Here is a 19824-nt window from a genome sequence, read left to right on the forward strand (position 1 = left end):
TCACGAAAAAGTTCTAGTTTTTCTTCCATCAGATTTTAGGATAGCAAGCAAAGAGGAAGGGATTTCACCTTTCAAAGGCAAATAACTTTCTCTATTTCTGTCGCTTGTGATATTTTTAGTTTTTAGTCGGTTGAATAACAAATATTTGTTGAGCACTTAATGTATATGCCTTCCCTAGGCTCAGTTTGGTTTTTGTTTGTTTGTTTTCTTTTTTAAGAAATAAAAGCATTTAAGACATGGTGTCTTATCTTTCAGAAGCTTCTAGCTTAGCTTGAGTGCATTAAAAATCCAATGGATATATAAACCATGGTATTGACTTTAAGTTCAAATCAGAGAGAGATCTGCCTGGATTGTGCTTTAGTTGGGATACTTTCAAAGAAGGGTTAGTATTTAATCCAGCCCTTTAAAAGAGCTCCACTGTGTCATGTAGCCCCTAGTGCAAATGAGAACCGGTGACCTTTTCGTCCTTTCCTTCAGGTTGGTGTAGTCCCTCATCTGTGCACAGGACTGCTCCTGAGGAATCGGGGCTGGACTTTAACCCCCCTTTTTACCTGAAGCCAGGTTTCCTTGTACCTGAACAAAGTACAAGTGATGCAAGTGAATGACCCGTTCACTGTATCACTGTGCAATGAACACCTCCCCTGCCTCCTTTTGAAGAGTAGAGAATGGAGAAATAGATTTCTCCAGAGAAAGAGAGCAGGGGAGATGTCAGGGAGTAGCATGAGTAAGAAAAAAGATGAAAGTCAGTATGTTTAATTCAGTGTGTAATATGGAGACAAGTTAAGGATAGTAAAAGGTAATGTGTTGGCAAAGAATGGGAAATGCTGCTTTTCCTTTCTTTCCCTCACCCTTTCTAATAGGTAATGTTTTTACTCAAAAATATTAACTGAACAGCTTCCTGTTTACTCGTTCCAAACCTAATTATTATGAAAACTATGTCAATTTATCTGTATGACATCTGTTCTATAGATAATAGCATAGCACATAAGAATACCAATGCTCATGGAAGCATTTCTTCCTTATTAATACGTTCTTGCTAATCACAGAAGTCAATGTTATACATTCAAACTAAATGTTGGGAGAATACATCTAAGTATATTATTAATACATTGGGAACTACTTTATTATATTAGATATTAATATAAGCATTTTGTCAGAAATGAGCCATCTGGTTAAACAAGACTTAACCTCAATATAATTTCTTTATTGATAACATTTTTCCCCAGTTACAAAAATAGTGTATACTCTTTGGGGAATAATTTGAGTAATAGAGAATTCCATTAAGAAAAGGAAAATCATTCACAAACTACCCCCAGGAGTCTTAATATTTGGGTGAGTTAATTTTTAATTTTTAATGGTTATCGTGTATAGAGTTACATATTTTGCCTTTCAAAGTAATTTATCATTATATTAACACACGCCTTTTTAAAAAGCTATCTCTCTATCTCTCTAAATCCTAAACCACCTTTTTGGCCACATAATGCATATGGGTCATTGTGAATCTCCGTAGCTTGTCCCCTTGAGTACCATTTACGTATGTTCTCATGTTATAGAGGGCCCTTCAACTATTTTGATTTTTTTTTTTCCATGCACAAGGAGATCGTTATCAGCTTATTTCTATTTCTGTACTGGCCCCTAAATGTAGCAGTTCCTTCCATTGTAATGCTGCCTTCCCCCTGGCTTAAAGTCAGTCTGGGAAATCTGACTCAGATATATATCCAGGAAAGGTGGAAATCAAACTCACATGCACGATCAAAATCTGTTGAGTGCATGCTTACGGGAGGCAAGTATTGTTGGTGCCTAGCACCATATTTGGTATATGGCTTTATGTCATGATTACAGGCCATAACGGGACAATTTTGATGAAAAATGAATATGTTCTATAAAATGTAAGTTTCTGAGCATCATATACACTCCTGATTACTTATTAAAATAGAGTTGTTATTCTTGTCTAGAGAAATGCACACAGAATCTTAATTCATTTTGTCACAAAGGGGTTTGATTTTATCAAATAGTGGCTTCATCTAGAAAACTTTTAGCATCATCACCATCACCACCATCATCATCACCATCATCATCATCATCATCATGGCTAAACTGTATTCAGTGTTTAGGGGGCAGCTGGCACAATGACTGAAGTATTTATGCATTATCACACTCATATTGCACAACTCCCCAAGTTGTCACTGTCATTACCCCCAGTATACACATGGGGAAGCAGGGTCATGCGGCTAACACGTATGCAGAGTTAGGATTTAAGGCTGGATTTGCCTTTAATCTCATGCTTTCAAAACTACCCTACACTTTAAGTAAAGTAAAAACTAATAAATAAACGAGGAAGAGATAAGACAAAACTGTGAATGAGCTACAAATATTGAAATTGCCTTTCAGCTAGTAAATAAAAATAAACCCGTGTGGTACCTACTCTCCAAGATGGTTCCAAATATACGTGCATGTTGCTCTTCCCATGAAGAGGTGCTGCATGTATCCCCTCCCCTTGAGTCTGGCCTGAATCTGATGACTTTATAAATATAATTCAGGGCAGTTGACATTCTGTGACTTCAGAACCTAGGCATGAAGAAGGCCCGGCAGGGTTGATTGATTTTTGATGAGTGCCAATGTAATTCAACAGGGAACAAATGATCTTTCAACAAATAGTGTTGGAATGACTGGAGAGCCACATGCAAAAGAATGAAGTTGGACCCCAGCCCCATGCCTTATAGAAGAATGAACTCAGAATGGATTATGGAACTAGATGTAAGGACTCACACTGTAAAACTCTTAGAAGACATAGAAACAGATAAATATTCACGGGCTTGGGCTGGGCAGTGGTTTCTTAGTCGTGACACCAAACACACAAGTGACAAAAAGAGAAAAAGGGATAATTTGGACTCCTTCAAAATTAAAAGCTTTTGGTTACAAACAATACCATCGAGAAAATGCAAAGACCACCCACAGAATGGGAGAAAACACTTGCAAATCACCTGTCTGATAATGGACTTGCATCCAGAATATAAAAAAGACACTTAACATTCAATAATAAAAAGACAAGCTAATTTTCAAAATGAACAAAGGGTTTGAATAGACATATTCCCTGAGAATATATACAAGTGGACAATAAGCACATGCAAACATGCTTAATACCATTAAACATCAGGGAAATGCAAATCAAAACCACAGCGAGACACCACACCCACTAGGATGGTCCTAATGAAAAAGAATGGATGATAACAAATGTTAGCCAGGAGGTAGAGAAATTGGACCCCTCGCATGTTACTCGTGGGAATGAAAGTGGTGCAGCCACTAGGACAACAGTCGGGCAGTTTTCCAGAAAGTGAAACGGAGCTACCACCTGACTCAGCGACTCCACTGCTAGATGTGTATCCAAGAGAAATGAAAACATGTCTCTGCACAAAAACTTGTGTGTGGATGTTCACAGCAGCATTATTCATAAGAACCCAAAATGGAAACAATCCAGATTCCATCAACTGATGAATGGATAAACAGAATATAGTCTATCCAAAAAAAAAAAAGAAGAAGAAGAAGAAGAATATAGTCTATCCATATAATGGAATATTATTTGGCAATAGTAATTGTGGAAGGGATGGAAATACTAATACATGCTACAGCATGCATGAACCTTGAAAACATTATATTAAATGAAATATAATTGGGGGATAGCTTGCTATCTAGCAAAACATCATTGGAATAAGTGGTAAGCCAGACTCTTGCCTTAACACTAGGACAATGTATTAGTAGTAAAATCAGGGCGCTTGGCTGGCTCATCCAGTTAAGCTGCTGACTCTTGATTTCAGCTCAGGTCATGATCTCACGGTTCATGAGTTCCAGCCCTGCATTGGGCTCTGTGCTGACAGTGTGGAACCTGCTTGGGATTCTCTCGTCCTCTAGCTCTGCCCTTCCCCTGCTCATTCTCTCTCTCTCTCTCTCTCTCTCTCTCTCTCAAAATAAACAGTAAAAAAAATCCCATGAAAGGCTTTATCTTAAAGAGAGGAACCTATATAGGGACATTAGTTGATTTTAAAGAGAAATGAGGAAGAACTAAGGCTGGTGGGGTATGTTTTAAATGGCAAGCTGAACCAGTGCGGGCAGACCAGCCAACAGTCTCTTTTCTAAAGCTCATATTGGCGACGGCGGCTCACCAGTCACTTGTCCAGAGGCCACTGGCTACTAAGCAGGAGCTCTAGAGGCCTGGCAGATCATGTTTCTGGTTACAAGAAGTGACACAAGTAAACCCTATCCACTTGTCCTCTCCACACCCTGAAAGGAAAATTGTGGAGCTAAAAGGGGACAGAGTGGTATAAAGAGAGAGAAAAGCCAGGCATCTGCAGATGTGTCATAAATGGAGAGTATTGGTAGGGCAGGAACTCTAGATTCACCTCATCTCCACACAGGTTTTATAGGTTAGTTTTTGTTGTTGTTGTTGGTCTGTATTTCTTTTCATAGTTTGACTAGAGTCAGGGACTATATGGTCATATTCCACAGAATTTAGGAGTCCATGCTAAATCAAACCTTCTGTATCAGATAATGGCTTGGCAAGAATTATATTTAATCTAGATTATGTCTTTTTTTTAAGTTTATTTATTTATTTTTGAGAGAGAGAGAGCAGGGGAGGGGCAGAGAGATAGGGAGACAGAGGATTGGAAGCAGGCTCTGCACTGACAGAGAATTTGACGTGGGGCTTGAACCCATGTACTGAGATAATACCTGAGCCGAAGTCTGACGCTTACCTGACTGAGCCACCCAGGTGCCCCTAGATTATGTCTTTTTTAAAAAAGTAAATATGACACGTAATATTGTGCTAATTTAAAGTGTGTAGTGTGTTACTTTAGTACATTTATATATCATAATATGATTACAGACATAGTGATATTTGTCATACTACATAATTCTAGTATAATATTATTGTCTATATTCATTATACAGTGCATTAGCTCTCTATGACTTATTTGCTACTTGTTACAAGTTTGTACCCTTAAATAGCATCAGTCTTATCCATCTCCCCCCACCCAATCCCCTGGTGAACCACTCTCTTTTTTATAGATTTCACTTTTTAGATTCCACATACAAGTTATATTATACAATACTTGTCTTCCTCTGTCTGACTTACCTCACTTAGCATAATGTACTAAAGGTCCATCCTTGAGTACATTGTTGTTGCAAATGGGAGGATATCTACCTTTCTCATAGCTAAATACTATTCCATTGTATATATGTACCCCATCTTTTTTATCTGTTCATGTCTTGTTGGTCATTTGGGTTGTTTTCATAACTTAGCTATTGTAAATAATGCTGTGGTAAACATGAGAGGGAAGATATTTGTTCAAAATCCTGTTTTCATTTCCTTTGAATATATACCCAGAAGTGGAATTGATGAATTATAACGTTGATCTATTTTTAATTTTTTGAGGAACCTCCATATTGTTTTCCATACCAGTTGGAGCCATTTACATTCCCACCAACAATATAAAAGGGTTCCCTTTTCATCACATCCTCACTACCACCTGTTGTCTCCTGTCTCTTTGGCAATAGCTAAAAGGGTCAGTTTTAATACTCTAGGGTAAAGATGTACAGTAAGGGAATGCATAGAAATGAGTTTTATTTATTCACTCAGCGTATACTTTTTGAGGATCTTTTATATTAGGAAACAACCATGAACCACATAGACAAAGACACTCATCTCAAAAAACTTAGGTGAGTGGATGATTCCCCTAGGGCTCGAAAGGCCTTGCAGGGAATTATGGGAGTCTTTCACAGTGGCACATGGTCCAGATCTGTGGGATCAGAGAAGACTTCTTAGAGGAAATGATGTCTAAAACTGGAAAACTGAGGAGACTAGACTTCCTCTATTTTCATGCCACAATATCTTATTTGAGAGCCAAAATAAATGAAGAAATGGTGGCATTCCTAATTTGGACATGCACGTGAGTCCTTCAGGGATCTTTTCTAGATTCTCATCTGTCCTTTTCATCTTCTTCGAAGGGCTTGGTCATTAAAATATTAGACATAATTCTTATTGCTCATCCCAACTCAGCTGTTACTAACCCTGGGAAGGCAGCCCAGGAGCTTTTTCTAAGGATGGATTGAAACACAGAAGAGGATTGACTTAGAAAAAGGTCTAAATAAAAAGATTTTTTCAAGATTTTGTTACATGCTGAGCAAGAAGGGTTTTTTTATGAGTTCTGTTAGATGCTAATAGCTTTTATAAATACTCTTACTATAAAAGCATACACTTAATATACGTGGAACTTCTCTTTCCAAAGATTTTTGATGATGATAGCAATTCAAGGAAGGATGTAGAATAGGCGTTATCTTCCTCATTTAATATGGGGACACAGAAGCAGTGAGAAACTACGTCATTAGTTTGTGGCAGAGCTGTGCGGGGCCCCCCAGTCCTGTGCCCTGCCATGGCTTTCATATGATAGGACTCTGAAGAATCTGCTGCAAAGACTGGAGGGAGCACCAAGGAGTTTCCCTTGTCATTTCATAGCTGTGGGGCACAAGTTCATCCTGCGTGGGGTAGGCATGTAGGCACAATGATTGGTTAAGTAGTGTAACCCTTGGGATATACCTTGCCTTTTTGTACCATAAAACTGTTTTATTCACACTCATATATGATTCTCACAATCATGGGTGAAGATAGCATTATACTCTCGAGGAAAAGGAGGCTGAAACCAAGCAAAGTGGCTTGTTTTACATCTTACAGCTAAGTGATTCTGAATAAACTGAAGTCTTCAAATTGCTAGCCTGGTGTCCTTTCCACAGCAGATTGGGGCTCCAAGTCTGAAAAGCATGGAAAATGCACATCCTATGAATGGACATTCAGGTATGGAGGTTCAGTTACCCCCAAAGGAAATGATTTATAAACATGTATCATGTGCTTCTTTGCATGACCTTAATCAAATTTCCTACCCACAACACTGAATGCTGCCATACAATTTTTTCTCATTTGGATGCAAATTATGTTTTGTAAATTCAGATATAATTGACACATAATATTGTATTAGAGAATTACATTTTTCTCGAGTGGGTCAAGAAGGGGTTGGATTACAGTGGTCTCTAAGGTTTCTTCCTGCTCTAGAATGAAATGGTACAATTTGTGTTGCATATTATTGTTAGTTTGAAAAGAAATGAGGATTTTTGAAAGAAAGATGTAGAAGACAGGAAATTTATCAGAAATAGTTTTAAAGAGGAAAATGACACAATGATTTTGGCATTTTATGGAGTTCCATTTTTCATTGAACAAAGTGTTATGGGCAAACATGGACCCTATCCTATTGGACCTTATAGTTGAATAGGGGAGGTAGTCTTGAATCTGGTAATCACATAGACTTTACAGGGAACGATGAGATGGCCTAACGGAGACCTCAGAATAGCCGAGATACAAAGGATAAGGAGTCAAACAAGCTTAAGGAGTAGAAGAGTGACAGGGAAAAGTAGCGGAGAGCATTCCAACTGCAAGAATAACATATTCAAAGGTCCTGTGGTAGATGGAGTATGATATGTTTGAGGAGCTATAATAAGACTCTCTCTGAAGCAGACAGAGGTCAGAGGTGAAAATGGTCTGAAGGGCGTACACGGGAAGGATCGGGCATGCATTAGAGACCATATAAACGATTTCAATCTTTAACTTAAAAGCAACGAGAAACCTTTGAAGTGTGTCTTCAACAGCAGTAGGACATTATCAAGTTTGAGTTTTAAAAAGATAATTTTAATTGCTGTGTTTGGACTTAGATGCTTGAGCTGGGTTGAGAACAAGAGTGAGTACATAGTAGAGTCTAATTAAAAAACGACTTAATTAGGTTAAAGGTGTTGGTGTTTGGGCTAAGGAAATGGCAGCGCCAGAGAAGGGAAGAGCTAGACATACACGAGCACGATTTGGGACATAAAATTCACAATTTATACTGACTGGGTGGGTGGATGCCACCTTTTTTCCTGGTGGGATGACGGAAGCACCACTGGCACAGGACCGGGTTTGGGAGAAGAACAGGAGTTCAGTTCTGGGCTTGTTGGTTTTGAGGTATCTTTGAAAGGCCTGTGTGGATACAAAGGTCTGGAGTTGGGAATATCGGCCTGATCTAGAGACATAAATTTGGGAATCCTGGGGGGCGTGGATGGCAGTTAAAACCTTTCCCTGAGTGACTTATGGAATGAGAAAAGAGGTATTTGGAGGAACTGAATCTCAAGAGATTCCAGCCTTCAAAGTCCAGGGAGATGAGGAGCCAACGCAAAGGTAGCTGAGAAAGAGGTAAAGAGCTGAGAAAGAGCTGAGAACAGAGGGACGGGACGGGAGGGAAAGCAGGAGAGCGTGATGCCCTTCTGGACGAGGGAAATGGTCAGTCGCATCTAATGGCATGCGATTAACGTCAACCAAAATGGGGACCTACAAGGTGCCCATCATGTGTGGTTGCAAGGGAGAATGCTGTGGCCCCGTGGGAGCTATTTCGGAGTGTAGTGAGGACAGAAGCGAGGGGAGTTGGAGGATGCTGGAGAGGGAGGTATGAGAAAGTTTCTGTGGGGAGGGGGTGTTGTGAAGGAATGGCTGACGTCAGTTCGGTCTACTGTAACAAAAACCGTAGACCGGGTGACGTAATAGACTCTTATGTCTCACAGCTGGGAGGCAGGGAAGTCAAGACCAAGGTGCCAGCAGTTCTGCTGTCTGGTGAGAGTCCGCTCCTTGGTGTGCAGACGGTCTCCTGTTGCCTCACCAAGAAAGAAGGGGGAAGCAAACTCTGCCTCTTCTTGCAAGGGCAGTAATCCCATCATGGGGGCTCCACCCTCATGAAATAATGACTTCCCAAAGGTTCCAGATCCCAGTGCCATCACACTGGGCATTCTCGTGTCAATATGTGAATTTTGAGGGAACACAAACGTTCGGTCTCCAGCGGTCATCTTATTGGCTCAATGATATGGGAAACCGAATACTTGCTTTAGGAAAGAAATACTAGCCTTTTTAGAAAGGTGGGATGGGGCTTGGTCAGTAAATTATAACTCCTTTTCAAGGTGGCTAAACTGCATGCCATGTGCCATGTGGGTTTTAGATTACATTTCCAGTTTTTTCCCGTTTTTCTTTTTTTTTTTTTTAATATATTTTTTAAGTAATCTCTACACCCAACGTGGGGCTTGAACTTATAACCCTGAGGTCAAGAGTCAACATGCTCTACTAATGCAGCCAGCCAGGCACACCACGAGTCTATTTTTTTTTTTAAGAGAGAAAGAGAGTGTGTGAATGAGTAAGAGAGGAGCAGAGAGAGAGAGAGAGAGAGAGGGAGAATCCCAAACAGGCCCCACACCCAGCAAGGAGCCCAACATGGGGCTTGATCCTGCCACCCTGGGATCATGACCTAAGCTAAAATCAAAAGTCAGAGGCTCAACCAACTGAGCCACTCGTCATCCCCCCCACCTTTTTTTTTTCTTAATTACCAAGAGAAAATGCACCTATTCAGTCCTGAAGCAGAACCTTCTCTTAGAAGTTACATGTGTAACAGCACATGACAGCCACATCTGTCTGTCTAATAACTTTGCTGTGATATGTCACAGAAGCCTGTGATACAGGATTTCAAATGAACTACTTTCCTTCCGCGTAGGTTTATTTTTCTTCCCTTCCTTCCTCCCAGGCTGATGAGCCCTGAAAACACACTCCTGCAACCCAGGGAAGAGGAAGGGGTCAAGTATGAGCGTACCTTCATGGCGTCTGAATTCCTGGACTGGCTGGTGCAGGAAGGCGAGGCCACCACAAGGAAGGAGGCCGAGCAGCTGTGTCACCGGCTCATGGAGCACGGCATCATACAGCATGGTGAGCACATGGGTCAGCTCTTGCCGAGGTGACAGACAACCCGGAGACCTTGTGACTTTTACAACAACGAGCATTTGTTTCTCACTCGTGGGTCTGTAAGTCAGCTGTGCCTCTGCATGGGGTTGGGGTCGGCTCGGCTTGTCTCCAAACTGGGCTCAAGTTCAGCTGGGCTGGCCCTGCATCCTCATTCTGGGACCCCGGCTGAAGGAACGTCTACTCTACTCTTTGGGATATAGTGTTTTCATAGAGGAGGGCAGAAGCTAAAGAGAGGAGGCAGATTCTTACAGTGTCTCCAAAAACTTCTGTTCGGATGTGATTTGACATCCCCAACTCCCACATCCAGTCGGCTACAGCAAGCCATCTGGTCCAGTCCAGATGGGAAGTTGATGCTTCTCACAAAGTTGGTTGCGAGAGGAGAATGAATATTTGCTGAACCACAGTACAAGCTGTGACAATGAAGAGGTGATCCAAGAGGCCTCATAAAAGTTTCACTTTCTGTTTAGGGCTGAATCATAATGATGCCATATAACCTGTTGGTTAAGAACTATATTAGTTATCTATTGCTGCATAAGAAATTACTCCAGAAATGAAAGGTATAAAACAATAGTAACTGTTTGTTACCTCGTAGGGTTCCTTTGGGTCAGGAAGTCGGGAGAGGCTTAGCTGGGTGGTTCTGGGTTGGGAGTCTCTTGTGAGGTTGTGGTCAAGATGTTGGTCAAGGGTTACAGTCGTCTGAAGGTTTGACAGGCTACAGGTTGGCTTCCACGGTGGCTCACATGTGTGCCTAGCAAGTTGGTGCGGGAAGCTGGCAGAAAGTTCCAGTCCGATGTGTATGGACTTCTTCATGAGGCTGCTTGAAAATTCTCATGACATGGCAGCCCGGCTTCTTGCAGAAGGAGTGATCTAAGAGAGTGCAAGACAGAAACCACAGTGCCTTCCAAGTCAGCCTTGGAAGTCACACACTGTCATTTCTTCAGTGCTCTGCCGGTTACCAGGTTAGCCCTATTCGGTGTGAGAGAAGACTGTATAAGGGTGTGAATCTCAGGAGGCCAGGATCACTAGAGCCGTCCTGGAGGCTGCCTCTCACAAAAACATAGGCTCTGGAATCCCAGCTGCACTAGTTACAGCTACTTGCCTTCTCTCATCTGTAAGATGGGGATATCTACACAGGCGATTGTAGGAGTAAATGGGGTAGATGTAAAGCACTCAGTTCAGTGTCCTGTTCTTAATAAGCACTCATTTAATGTATTAGCATAAAGTATAAGCTTTAAACAGTGAGGACAGGGCTAGGAACCAGACAGGCACATCAGCCTCCAACTCTCTATGAAAGGCAATACTTGAGTTATTCCTGCTGTGAACTCCCCTAGCCCTGCTTCTGCACAGGCCTAGGATTTCTATCCCAAGGTTAGGAATATAATAACGGAATTATAGAGATGAAAGGCACTTTCAAACTTAATTGGAGCAGGGTTTTACAACTGCAGATTGCAACCCTTTAGTGGGATGCGAGATAAACTTAGTCATTCCCAGCATTACTTCTACTTAAAGTATGGTCTGGGGACCCACAGTGTCACCCGGGAGCATGGTAGAAACACGGAATCTCTGATTCTACCAAGTGCTGCTGAATCTAGTCTACATTTTCACCTGATCCCCAAGTGGTTTGAATGCACATTAATGTTTGAGATGCAGTGGACTGGATTTAACTAGAACAGAAAATATCAGAGCGTGTTTTATCTAGTGAGGTTATGCATTGCTTTGTAAAACTTTGATTTCAGCTAGATAGTTGTATAAACATATGGACATATTCATGTGTGTATTGATTTGCCACATAAAAATTGTCACTGCGCACTGGCGTCAAGTATTTTGAAAGCCACTGACCTAGAGGCATTCCTTAGAGAGGCCCTCAAGCCACTGTTTTCCAGGATGGTTTCTCCTTGCAGTGCTGCCACGATTGAACTCATAGCTGTTTGTTGATGGCCTCATATGTCTGCTGATGTGCTAAGCTCACTGACAGTAAGAAGCTGAATAGAGGGAAGAGTGCCAGTGTGGCCTCTGGCTTTAGACAGCTTAGTCTTGTTCGAACTGAAAGATGGATCTAAAAGCAATTAGCAAACAATAGAAGCTGTACTTTTTATTTGTCTATTTTATACTCTGTGCTGGGCACTATTCTAATCATGTCACTAATATTAACTTATTTAAACAGGCAGATATTCTTTTTGTTATTTAAAAAAAATCTTTTTTAACATTTTAATTTATTTTTGAGAGACAGAGAGACAGAGCGTGAGCTGGGGAGGGACAGAGAGAGCGGGAGACACAGAATCCGAACCAGGCTCCAGGCTCTGAGCTGTCGGCACAGAGTCCCACGCGGGGCTGGAACCCACCAACCGTGAGATCATGACTTGAGCTGAAGTCGGACGCCTAACCGACTGAGCCACCCAGGCGCCCCAGATATTCTTTTTGTTATTGTTGCTAAGTGTATTTTATTGTGGAAAGAACACCTAACATGAAATCAATCTTCTTAACAAACTTCTAAGTGCACAATATAATATTGTTGACCATAGGGCAGGTGTTCTTATTTTCTCCATTTTACAGGAAAGGAAACCAAACCACCAATAAATTAAATAGTTTGTCTGAGGCCACTCAGATAGTAAGGTCCAAATGGGTATTTGCCAGTAAGTGTGAACTCAGAGTTTTAGTTGGAGTGTGGGGCTTTCCACAGTGAAAAACAGTGCATTTGGGTTAGAGTTAGTTCTGTCGTCTTTGCTACAGACAGAAAACTTGGTGATACCAAGTTCCATACACAAATAGCCTCTTACACTACAGTTCACTGGCTGATACTATAACATCTTCAGAGAGAGGACAGAGGATGCCACACATTGTTTCCAAATGATTTCCAGAGAGTGAGCATTACACTTCAACTACGGTGTAATTTTGTGATGCTATAAACACAAACACCCTGAAGTTGCAATGTGAAGGATAAAATAAGGCATCACTGTTGGCAAATCTTAACCCCCAAAGTTTGCTTTCCGTGGTTTCAGGAGGATTGCATATTCTCTGTCTGTAGACATCAGAGTTTCCAAGGAAGTTCTAGTTTTCCTAATACAGCAATTCATTGCTAGATTACAGGTTCTAACTTTGAGTTATGAAAATATGGCTACCACGTATGTGTATGTTAGAGCTAATGATAAATGCCAGTTAGTGTCTTAAGCAAAGCTCTGAATTCTCTAGCTAATAATTAACTTCAGAGGTTAAACATTAAAGAAGGTCAGACGTTAGGCTTTGAGCAGAAGGTTTCTAGATAAAGGTGGTTCCCTAGACTGAAACCAGTAGGCATAAAAATCAGGCCCACTTATGAAATTCTAACCATTTATGAAGGGTGAATGATGCTGTGTAACCCGGAAGGAACTTGTTAGATGCGTCATTAGCTTACAAGCATATGTATGTGTATATATGTGTCTGTGTGTATATACACACATGCAGGCATATATGTCCATATTTATACAAATGTATGTAAGTTGACCACATAGCTACATATTTATCCAGCTTTTCCATTTATTAAGGTTTACCGTATATCAGGCACTGGGCTAAATACTTTATAGATTTTAATATGTTGTATACTTAATATGTATGTGTTTCACACATAGGACACACATATATATATATAATCTTATTAAAATCTAGCAACAATTTTGTGACATTGTTGTTATTAATATTATAGTTTTCCAGGGAAAAAAAAGCATAAGTTCAAAGCCTTTAAGGTATTTTCCCAAGGCTGCATAGCTAACGAGTAGCTACTAGGTGTTGTGCCTTATTCAGATGTTTTCCTTGGCCCAGGAGGTAGTAACTGGGTGTGGCCACCTACAGTGGGATGAACACTGTCTTGGGAGGGAGACAGACAGGAATTAGATCCCAGTTCCTCCATCTACTGAGTAGCCATGTTGACATCTCAATTCTTCCATTCTTTGGGTTTTTAGATTTATGAAATTAGAATTCTATACCATTGAAAGCTCTGTTTTCATTTTGGGTGGGGGGGAGATCATATGACCACCCACATGTTCCAAAAGGACTCAACATATAGTTTGATTCATGGCTAAAACTTATCAGAATGAAAGGACACAGAGAAGGATCATCCAGGGAAAAAGACACATCCGATGTTATCGGGAGAAATCCAGACACAGCTTTCCTGTCCTCCCTCCCAGGGCCACACAGACCTGGCTCCTTCCTCCAGCAGGGACATACACTAACACATGTGCGATGTCTCTGCCCAGGGGAGCCCATTTGAGACACAGAATACGAGGTTTTTGTTGGGGGTTGCTCACGGAGGTACACTCCGCGTGCTTGGCCAGCCACAACTCTCAGCACTGCAGACTCCCAGTAGGAAAACACGTATTCTCCATAAATCATAGTGTTTGTACAAACAATGTAGGCAGGCTGGCAGAGCAGAATTCAGGTCCCCAGGTGGGTGAAGTTGCCTTATCGTGAAGTTACCTAGGGAACCTTCCAAAAGCCAAGTTCCCAGATGCTAGTCACAGGCCAGGCCCCCAGGCGAGCCCTTCTGTATCAGGGCTGCTATGGTAACCCTCCTCCCCGCTCAGAGCTGCCGTGGAGGTTACATAATAGCGGTTGGCCAAAGCTTTCCACAGGGCGTCTACTTCTTATGGCCCCCAAATGCCTGCTATGGTAGGCGATCTGGTCCATTGTAAATAACAGTTAGCATTTATAGAGCCCCTACCACGTGCCAGCCACTGTTGTAACCACTCTACTCATTTACTCACTTACTCCTCTCGAGTTAGGTATCATAATTATTCTCCTTTTAAAGATAAGGTTAAGAAACTTGCTGAAGACAAGAGCTAGTAAATGGTAGACTCAGCATTCAAATCCAGGCAATCTGGCTCTTCATCAGCAACGACGACTGAACACCGGTTATAAGCTCCACTAGGTGAGGAAGAAAATTCCTCAACTTGTATTGCATCAGCTCACACGGCCTGGCACATGTCTTAACCATAAAAATTGCTGGTTCATAAAATACACGATTCCCATGCCCCAAACAATGACCAGGTGCCTGGAGATGTTTGTATAACCTTCGCAAAATGCCGCGAACACGTTTCTCTACTCGCATAAAGTATCTCCCTCAACTGCCTTAGCTGCTCTCCAGCTCTCTTTTCCTTACATGGAGGGGGATAGAAAGCAGATAATCACACGGGTAAATTGTTCACAGCTGCAGCAGATGACCCTGGATAATCAGGCTACTGCTGTTCTGTCCAGGCGTATAATTTCCTCTTTTAAAGATTTAGTCAGAGCTCTTCAACAATTTCAACACTTCATCAAGCCCTCTTTCTTTTTCTTTTGTTTTAAGAATATATTTATATAACATTTTGCAATTCCCAAAGTGGTTTTATGTATATTAGCCTTTTAATCCTCCCAGCTGCTCGGGGGTAGTTGTGATTATCCCATTCTGCAGCGGAAGACAGTAACTGAGACGTTGAGTCTGACAGCCATGGAGAGAGAGCTTGGAACCTGCCACCCAGGAAGCTAGATGCCAGAGCCAGACAGGAATTAGCCCCATCTTACCAGTAATTACGATCACTGACAAGAGTTCAGCCTGAGCCTGGAATAGCCTGCCTAAAGAAAGGATGAAAGAGAGAGAGAGAGAAGGATGGGAGAAAGGGAAGAAAAATGGCCCTGATGATTGAGGCTGAAGGCAAGATTGCAACTGGCCCAAGACTGAGTGATACTGCGGAAAAGAAAAGTATTCTGACAGAACACTAAGGAGGACTTGCCCCAAGACTATTTGCAGTAGGAGTATTGCAGTGGTGAAGGGAGATGGGGCCAAACTCTGAATACTGCGAGGACAGAAAGAAGGGGTCAGGAGATGGAAATTTATTAATAGGAGACATCAAGCGTAGAGAGATTCTTTTCTTCTTTTTTCTCTTTTCATTTCTTTTCTTTTGAGAGAGAGAGAGAAAGAGATGGGGAGAGGCAGAGGAGGGGAGAGAATCTTAAGCAGGCTCCATGCCCAGTGCGGAGGCTGACACGGGGCTTGATCTCCTAACAGTGAGATCATGACCTGAGCTGAAATCAAGAGTCAGACGCTTAATCGACTGAGCCACCCAGGCAGGCACCCCTAAGGGGATTCTTGCTAAACCAGTTTATGAGAATTTTTAAGGAAGGTAGGCCAACAACTTACAAGCAAAGATGGAAGAAGAGAAATTTGGTCAAATATCAAGAGTGATTGAATATCGAGGGTGGGAGGGGGTGGTTCTCACCAGACTGACTTAGGAGGATTCTTTAAGACTGGGCTGGGCAAGCCAAAGACAGGATGGGGGCCAAGGTCAAGGCCTAATAGAAAAGAGGGTTCAGGAGAATCTGACTATAGAGTCAGAAAAGGAGAGAGTCTCTGTCAATAGCAACCTACCATTGCTGGCCTACCCTCCCTTCCTGTCCATCAAGACTCTCCTACTCACGTTCTCTTACTTTTGGCCTTTGGTAACTTCTTGCTACCAACAAGAAGATTTTTGTATTACAGATGGCATCCAGTCAGTATCTTCATTTTTCTTTACACTTAACTAGAATGTTCAGTGCTTTGAGTACAGAGAATTGGTTTTCTCTGTGTCCCCAGTGGCTTGGCATTGGTATATTGACTATTCAGTAAAAAAAAAAAAAAAAAAAAAAAAGAAGAAGAAGAAGAAAGAAAGAAAGAAAAAAAAGTGTTAAATGAATGGATGGCGGTAATGACCACTTATTGAAACCTTACCATTTGCTGGGCACAGTGCTGAGTATTTATACCAGCTAGCGTTCTTTCAGTATAAGCAGCCCCAATCATTATTTGCTTTAAACATAGGCAGAGCTAGCTGACAGTTAAAGGAAACATTGAAAAACCAGATGCCTGGAGAAGTACTAGAGCAGCTCTTGGGGATCCACTTGCCAGGAACTAGTGACGAAAGGGCCATCCCTTCCAGCCACCTAGAGCCAGGAAATTAGCTCCATGCTAAACCCTAGGGAGTGACTCTGATTGGCTGAACCCAGGTCACCTGCCCACGTCTTGACCCTAGATGGGCAGAACCCTTTGACTGACAGACTCACCAGGTAGGGGAGGGATGCTTTAGGTAGGCACAAGTGATAGACTGTTCTTTACTGGTGTTAGTTCATTTCATCCTCTACCCTATCAGTGCACTTGGTATTGTTATTCCTGTTGTTTTAGATGACAGTATACAGTATTTGGCACTAGTATGATCATTCTTAGCTCTTTCATGTTAAGCTTTGAATAGGAACAAAAATACTGCTTGGAGAGAATATTTTCTCAGTCCACTTTCAATAATTATTTCAAGCACAATCTTTATCAACAGCCGTCATCTAATAAAATTGTTTTACCTTCTCAATTTAGAATCTCTGGGAATTGTCCCACTGTGCCTTCTGATATGCTTTGGCTCCGTTTCACTTTTTATTGTAGCTGAATCCAAAGCAAGAAGAAACGTGTACACAGCCATAATGTTGTTGCATTGTAAACATAAGGGAGCAAGGTTGCTTGGGAAAGTCAAGGGCTGATGCATTGGCACACATTAAAGTGTTGATTTTGGTTAAAGGAAAACAGGTCTTGTAGCTACACCAGGACTTAACTATTAGAAAGTGTGAAGGGAATAAGAGATACCTTAGCTCATGTAATCTTCCGAAAGAGTGCAATGCATAAGGAACAGAAGCCTTTTGTCGACAGTGTCGGAAATGTAAATATTTCAGTCTTTAGTTGACATTAGTATAACTTGTCAGGTCTACAGACACTGATCTAGCTACAGGCAGCATTTGGCTCTGAAGCACGCACTCCTACCAACTCCTGCCTTGCTCCTGACGGCTTGTTGTCCAGTGTCCCAGCTGTACATAGTCCTCAGTTTATCCAAATGCAGCATTTCTTTAACAACACGAGGAAGTCTTAAAACAGAGGCACACAATCTCTGTGCAGTTGAAGTATATGGAAACTATGCAGTCTTGTATTAAGTACTACTCAGTTAGGTGTTGTGTGGCAGTTTAAGGACTCAGCTGGTTTTCAGTGGTCATTTTTAGTGGGACGTGTAGACGAGCATCTCAGGTATAGTAGAAACACGTATCAGGGTGGAATGGACAATTCAGATTTTGGATCAGGATATGACTCTTCTCTCTCCCCCTGGTCAGGAAACTGTGCTGTTAAGTCCTGGCTACTGATGGACACAAGTTTGACCACAGCCCTCAAGGCAGGGTGGAGGCAGGTGGGACAGAAAGTTAAAAGCCTCTCCTTTAAGGAGTGAAATCTCTCCATTCTCTTTTACATCACAGACCATTCTTGTAGCTCTAGAAAGTCCCCAACTTGCTGCCTCTGGCTCTAGATTCTCAGCCACTCACGTTAACTCACTTCTCTTAGCTGAGGGTCCCCTCTCAGACAGTCTGTCTGGATTGTCTTTTGCCTTCGGACCTATAGCTCCTCCTCCTCGCTCCCTCCTCCCCTCTTCCACCAGGATTGGCCAAACAAGCTGAAGCATATTAGTACCCTGGAGTGATTGCTGGGTGTAAAACTGACCATTTGGTCAACTCTGATTGGTGTGACTATGCAACAGGATTAAGTTAAAAATTAAAGAAGGAGTTATACACACACACACACACACACACACACACACAGACACACACCACATACATATCCAGATTACAGTTGGGAAAATATGTGTTAATTAATATTCATAACCAATTTTAATCTAATTTGGAGAATAATGTTTTTATAGAGTTATTTAAAAAGTTATTTTATTTTATTTAATGTTTATTTTTGAGAGAGAGTGCAAGTAGGGGAGGGACAAAGAGAGGGGGGGAGATGCAGAATCTGAAGCAGGCTCCAGGCTCTGAGCTGTCAGCATAGACCCTGATGCAGGGCTCAAACCCATGAACCGTGAGATCACTACCTGAGCCGAAGTCAGATGCTTAACTGACTGAGCCACCCAGGTGCCCCTATATAAGTTATTTTAAAACTGACATAAAATTCTAAAGGCTCTAACATTTTATCTAGCTTTTTTCTCTAAAAAGCTCTCCTTCACTTTCTTCTCTGTCCCACTGATGACATTGGACCCAGTAAGGAGGCTCCCTCAACCCCTCACCACTCCTTCTATCCATTTTATTATAGCCACTCCTTTGGCTCCTGCCCAGGTTTCAGTGTGGTTGGAAATTACCAAAGCCGCCATGTCCAGGGAGAAGGGGAAGGTGCTGGTTTTTAACCACTGGCTCATTCCCGTCTCTCTGAGGTCCTCTTTTTTTTTTTTTTTTTTTAAATATAATTTATTGTCAAATTGGCTTCCATACAACACCCAGTGCTCATTCCAACAAGTGCCCTCCTCAATGCCCGTTGCCCACTTTCCCCTTTCCCCCACCCCCCATCCACCCTCAGTTTGTTCTCTGTATTTAACAGTCTCTTATGGTTTGCCTCCCACCCTCTCTGTTTGTAACCTTTTTTTCCCCCTTCCCTTCCCCCATGGTCTTCTGTTAAGTTTCTCAAGATCCATATATGAGTGAAAACATATGCTATCTGTTTTTGTCTGACTGACTTATTTCACTTAGCATAATACCCTCCAGTTCCATCCACGTTGCTACATATGGCAGGACTTCTGAAGTCCTCTTTGACAGTTGCTGAGAGCATAATCTCGAGCAGGGATTCCTATCAAGTCGGAACATAATGTGCTTCCTCATCAAAATGAAGGAAATAGGATGGGGGACATAGTGTGAAGGGGAAAAAGACTGCGGTAAGAACAACCCTTGATTCTTTGGCTATCAGAAGCTCGGGATAAGAGTTACCTTCTATGACAGATAGCTCTCAAAGTGTTACACTTAAAGGGATGAACTTGTTCGGTGCTTAGCTGGTCTGTTCCTATGGAAAACCAGCCCCTACGCTAGACCCATCGTGCTTCCAATGGAAATATGATGTGAGCCACAAATGCAAACCATAGATCTACTTTAAACTTTTCTAATGGCCACAGTAATAACAGTAGAGGTGGGTGAAATTCATC

General features: G+C 41.8%; 1 protein-coding gene across 1 annotated transcript in view; it reads left to right on the plus strand.

Annotated features, from left to right (window-relative positions):
• DEPTOR (DEP domain containing MTOR interacting protein) overlaps nucleotides 1-19824 on the plus strand; it is a 134666-nt gene that overhangs the window by 59293 nt on the left and 55549 nt on the right. The window contains exon 4 of the mRNA XM_007075589.3: nucleotides 9636-9814. Within this exon, the coding sequence (XP_007075651.1) occupies nucleotides 9636-9814 (179 nt within the window). The remainder of the gene's footprint in view (nucleotides 1-9635; nucleotides 9815-19824) is intronic.

This window comes from Panthera tigris, chromosome F2 (assembly GCF_018350195.1).
Source record: "Panthera tigris isolate Pti1 chromosome F2, P.tigris_Pti1_mat1.1, whole genome shotgun sequence".
Lineage (NCBI taxonomy): Eukaryota > Metazoa > Chordata > Mammalia > Carnivora > Felidae > Panthera > Panthera tigris.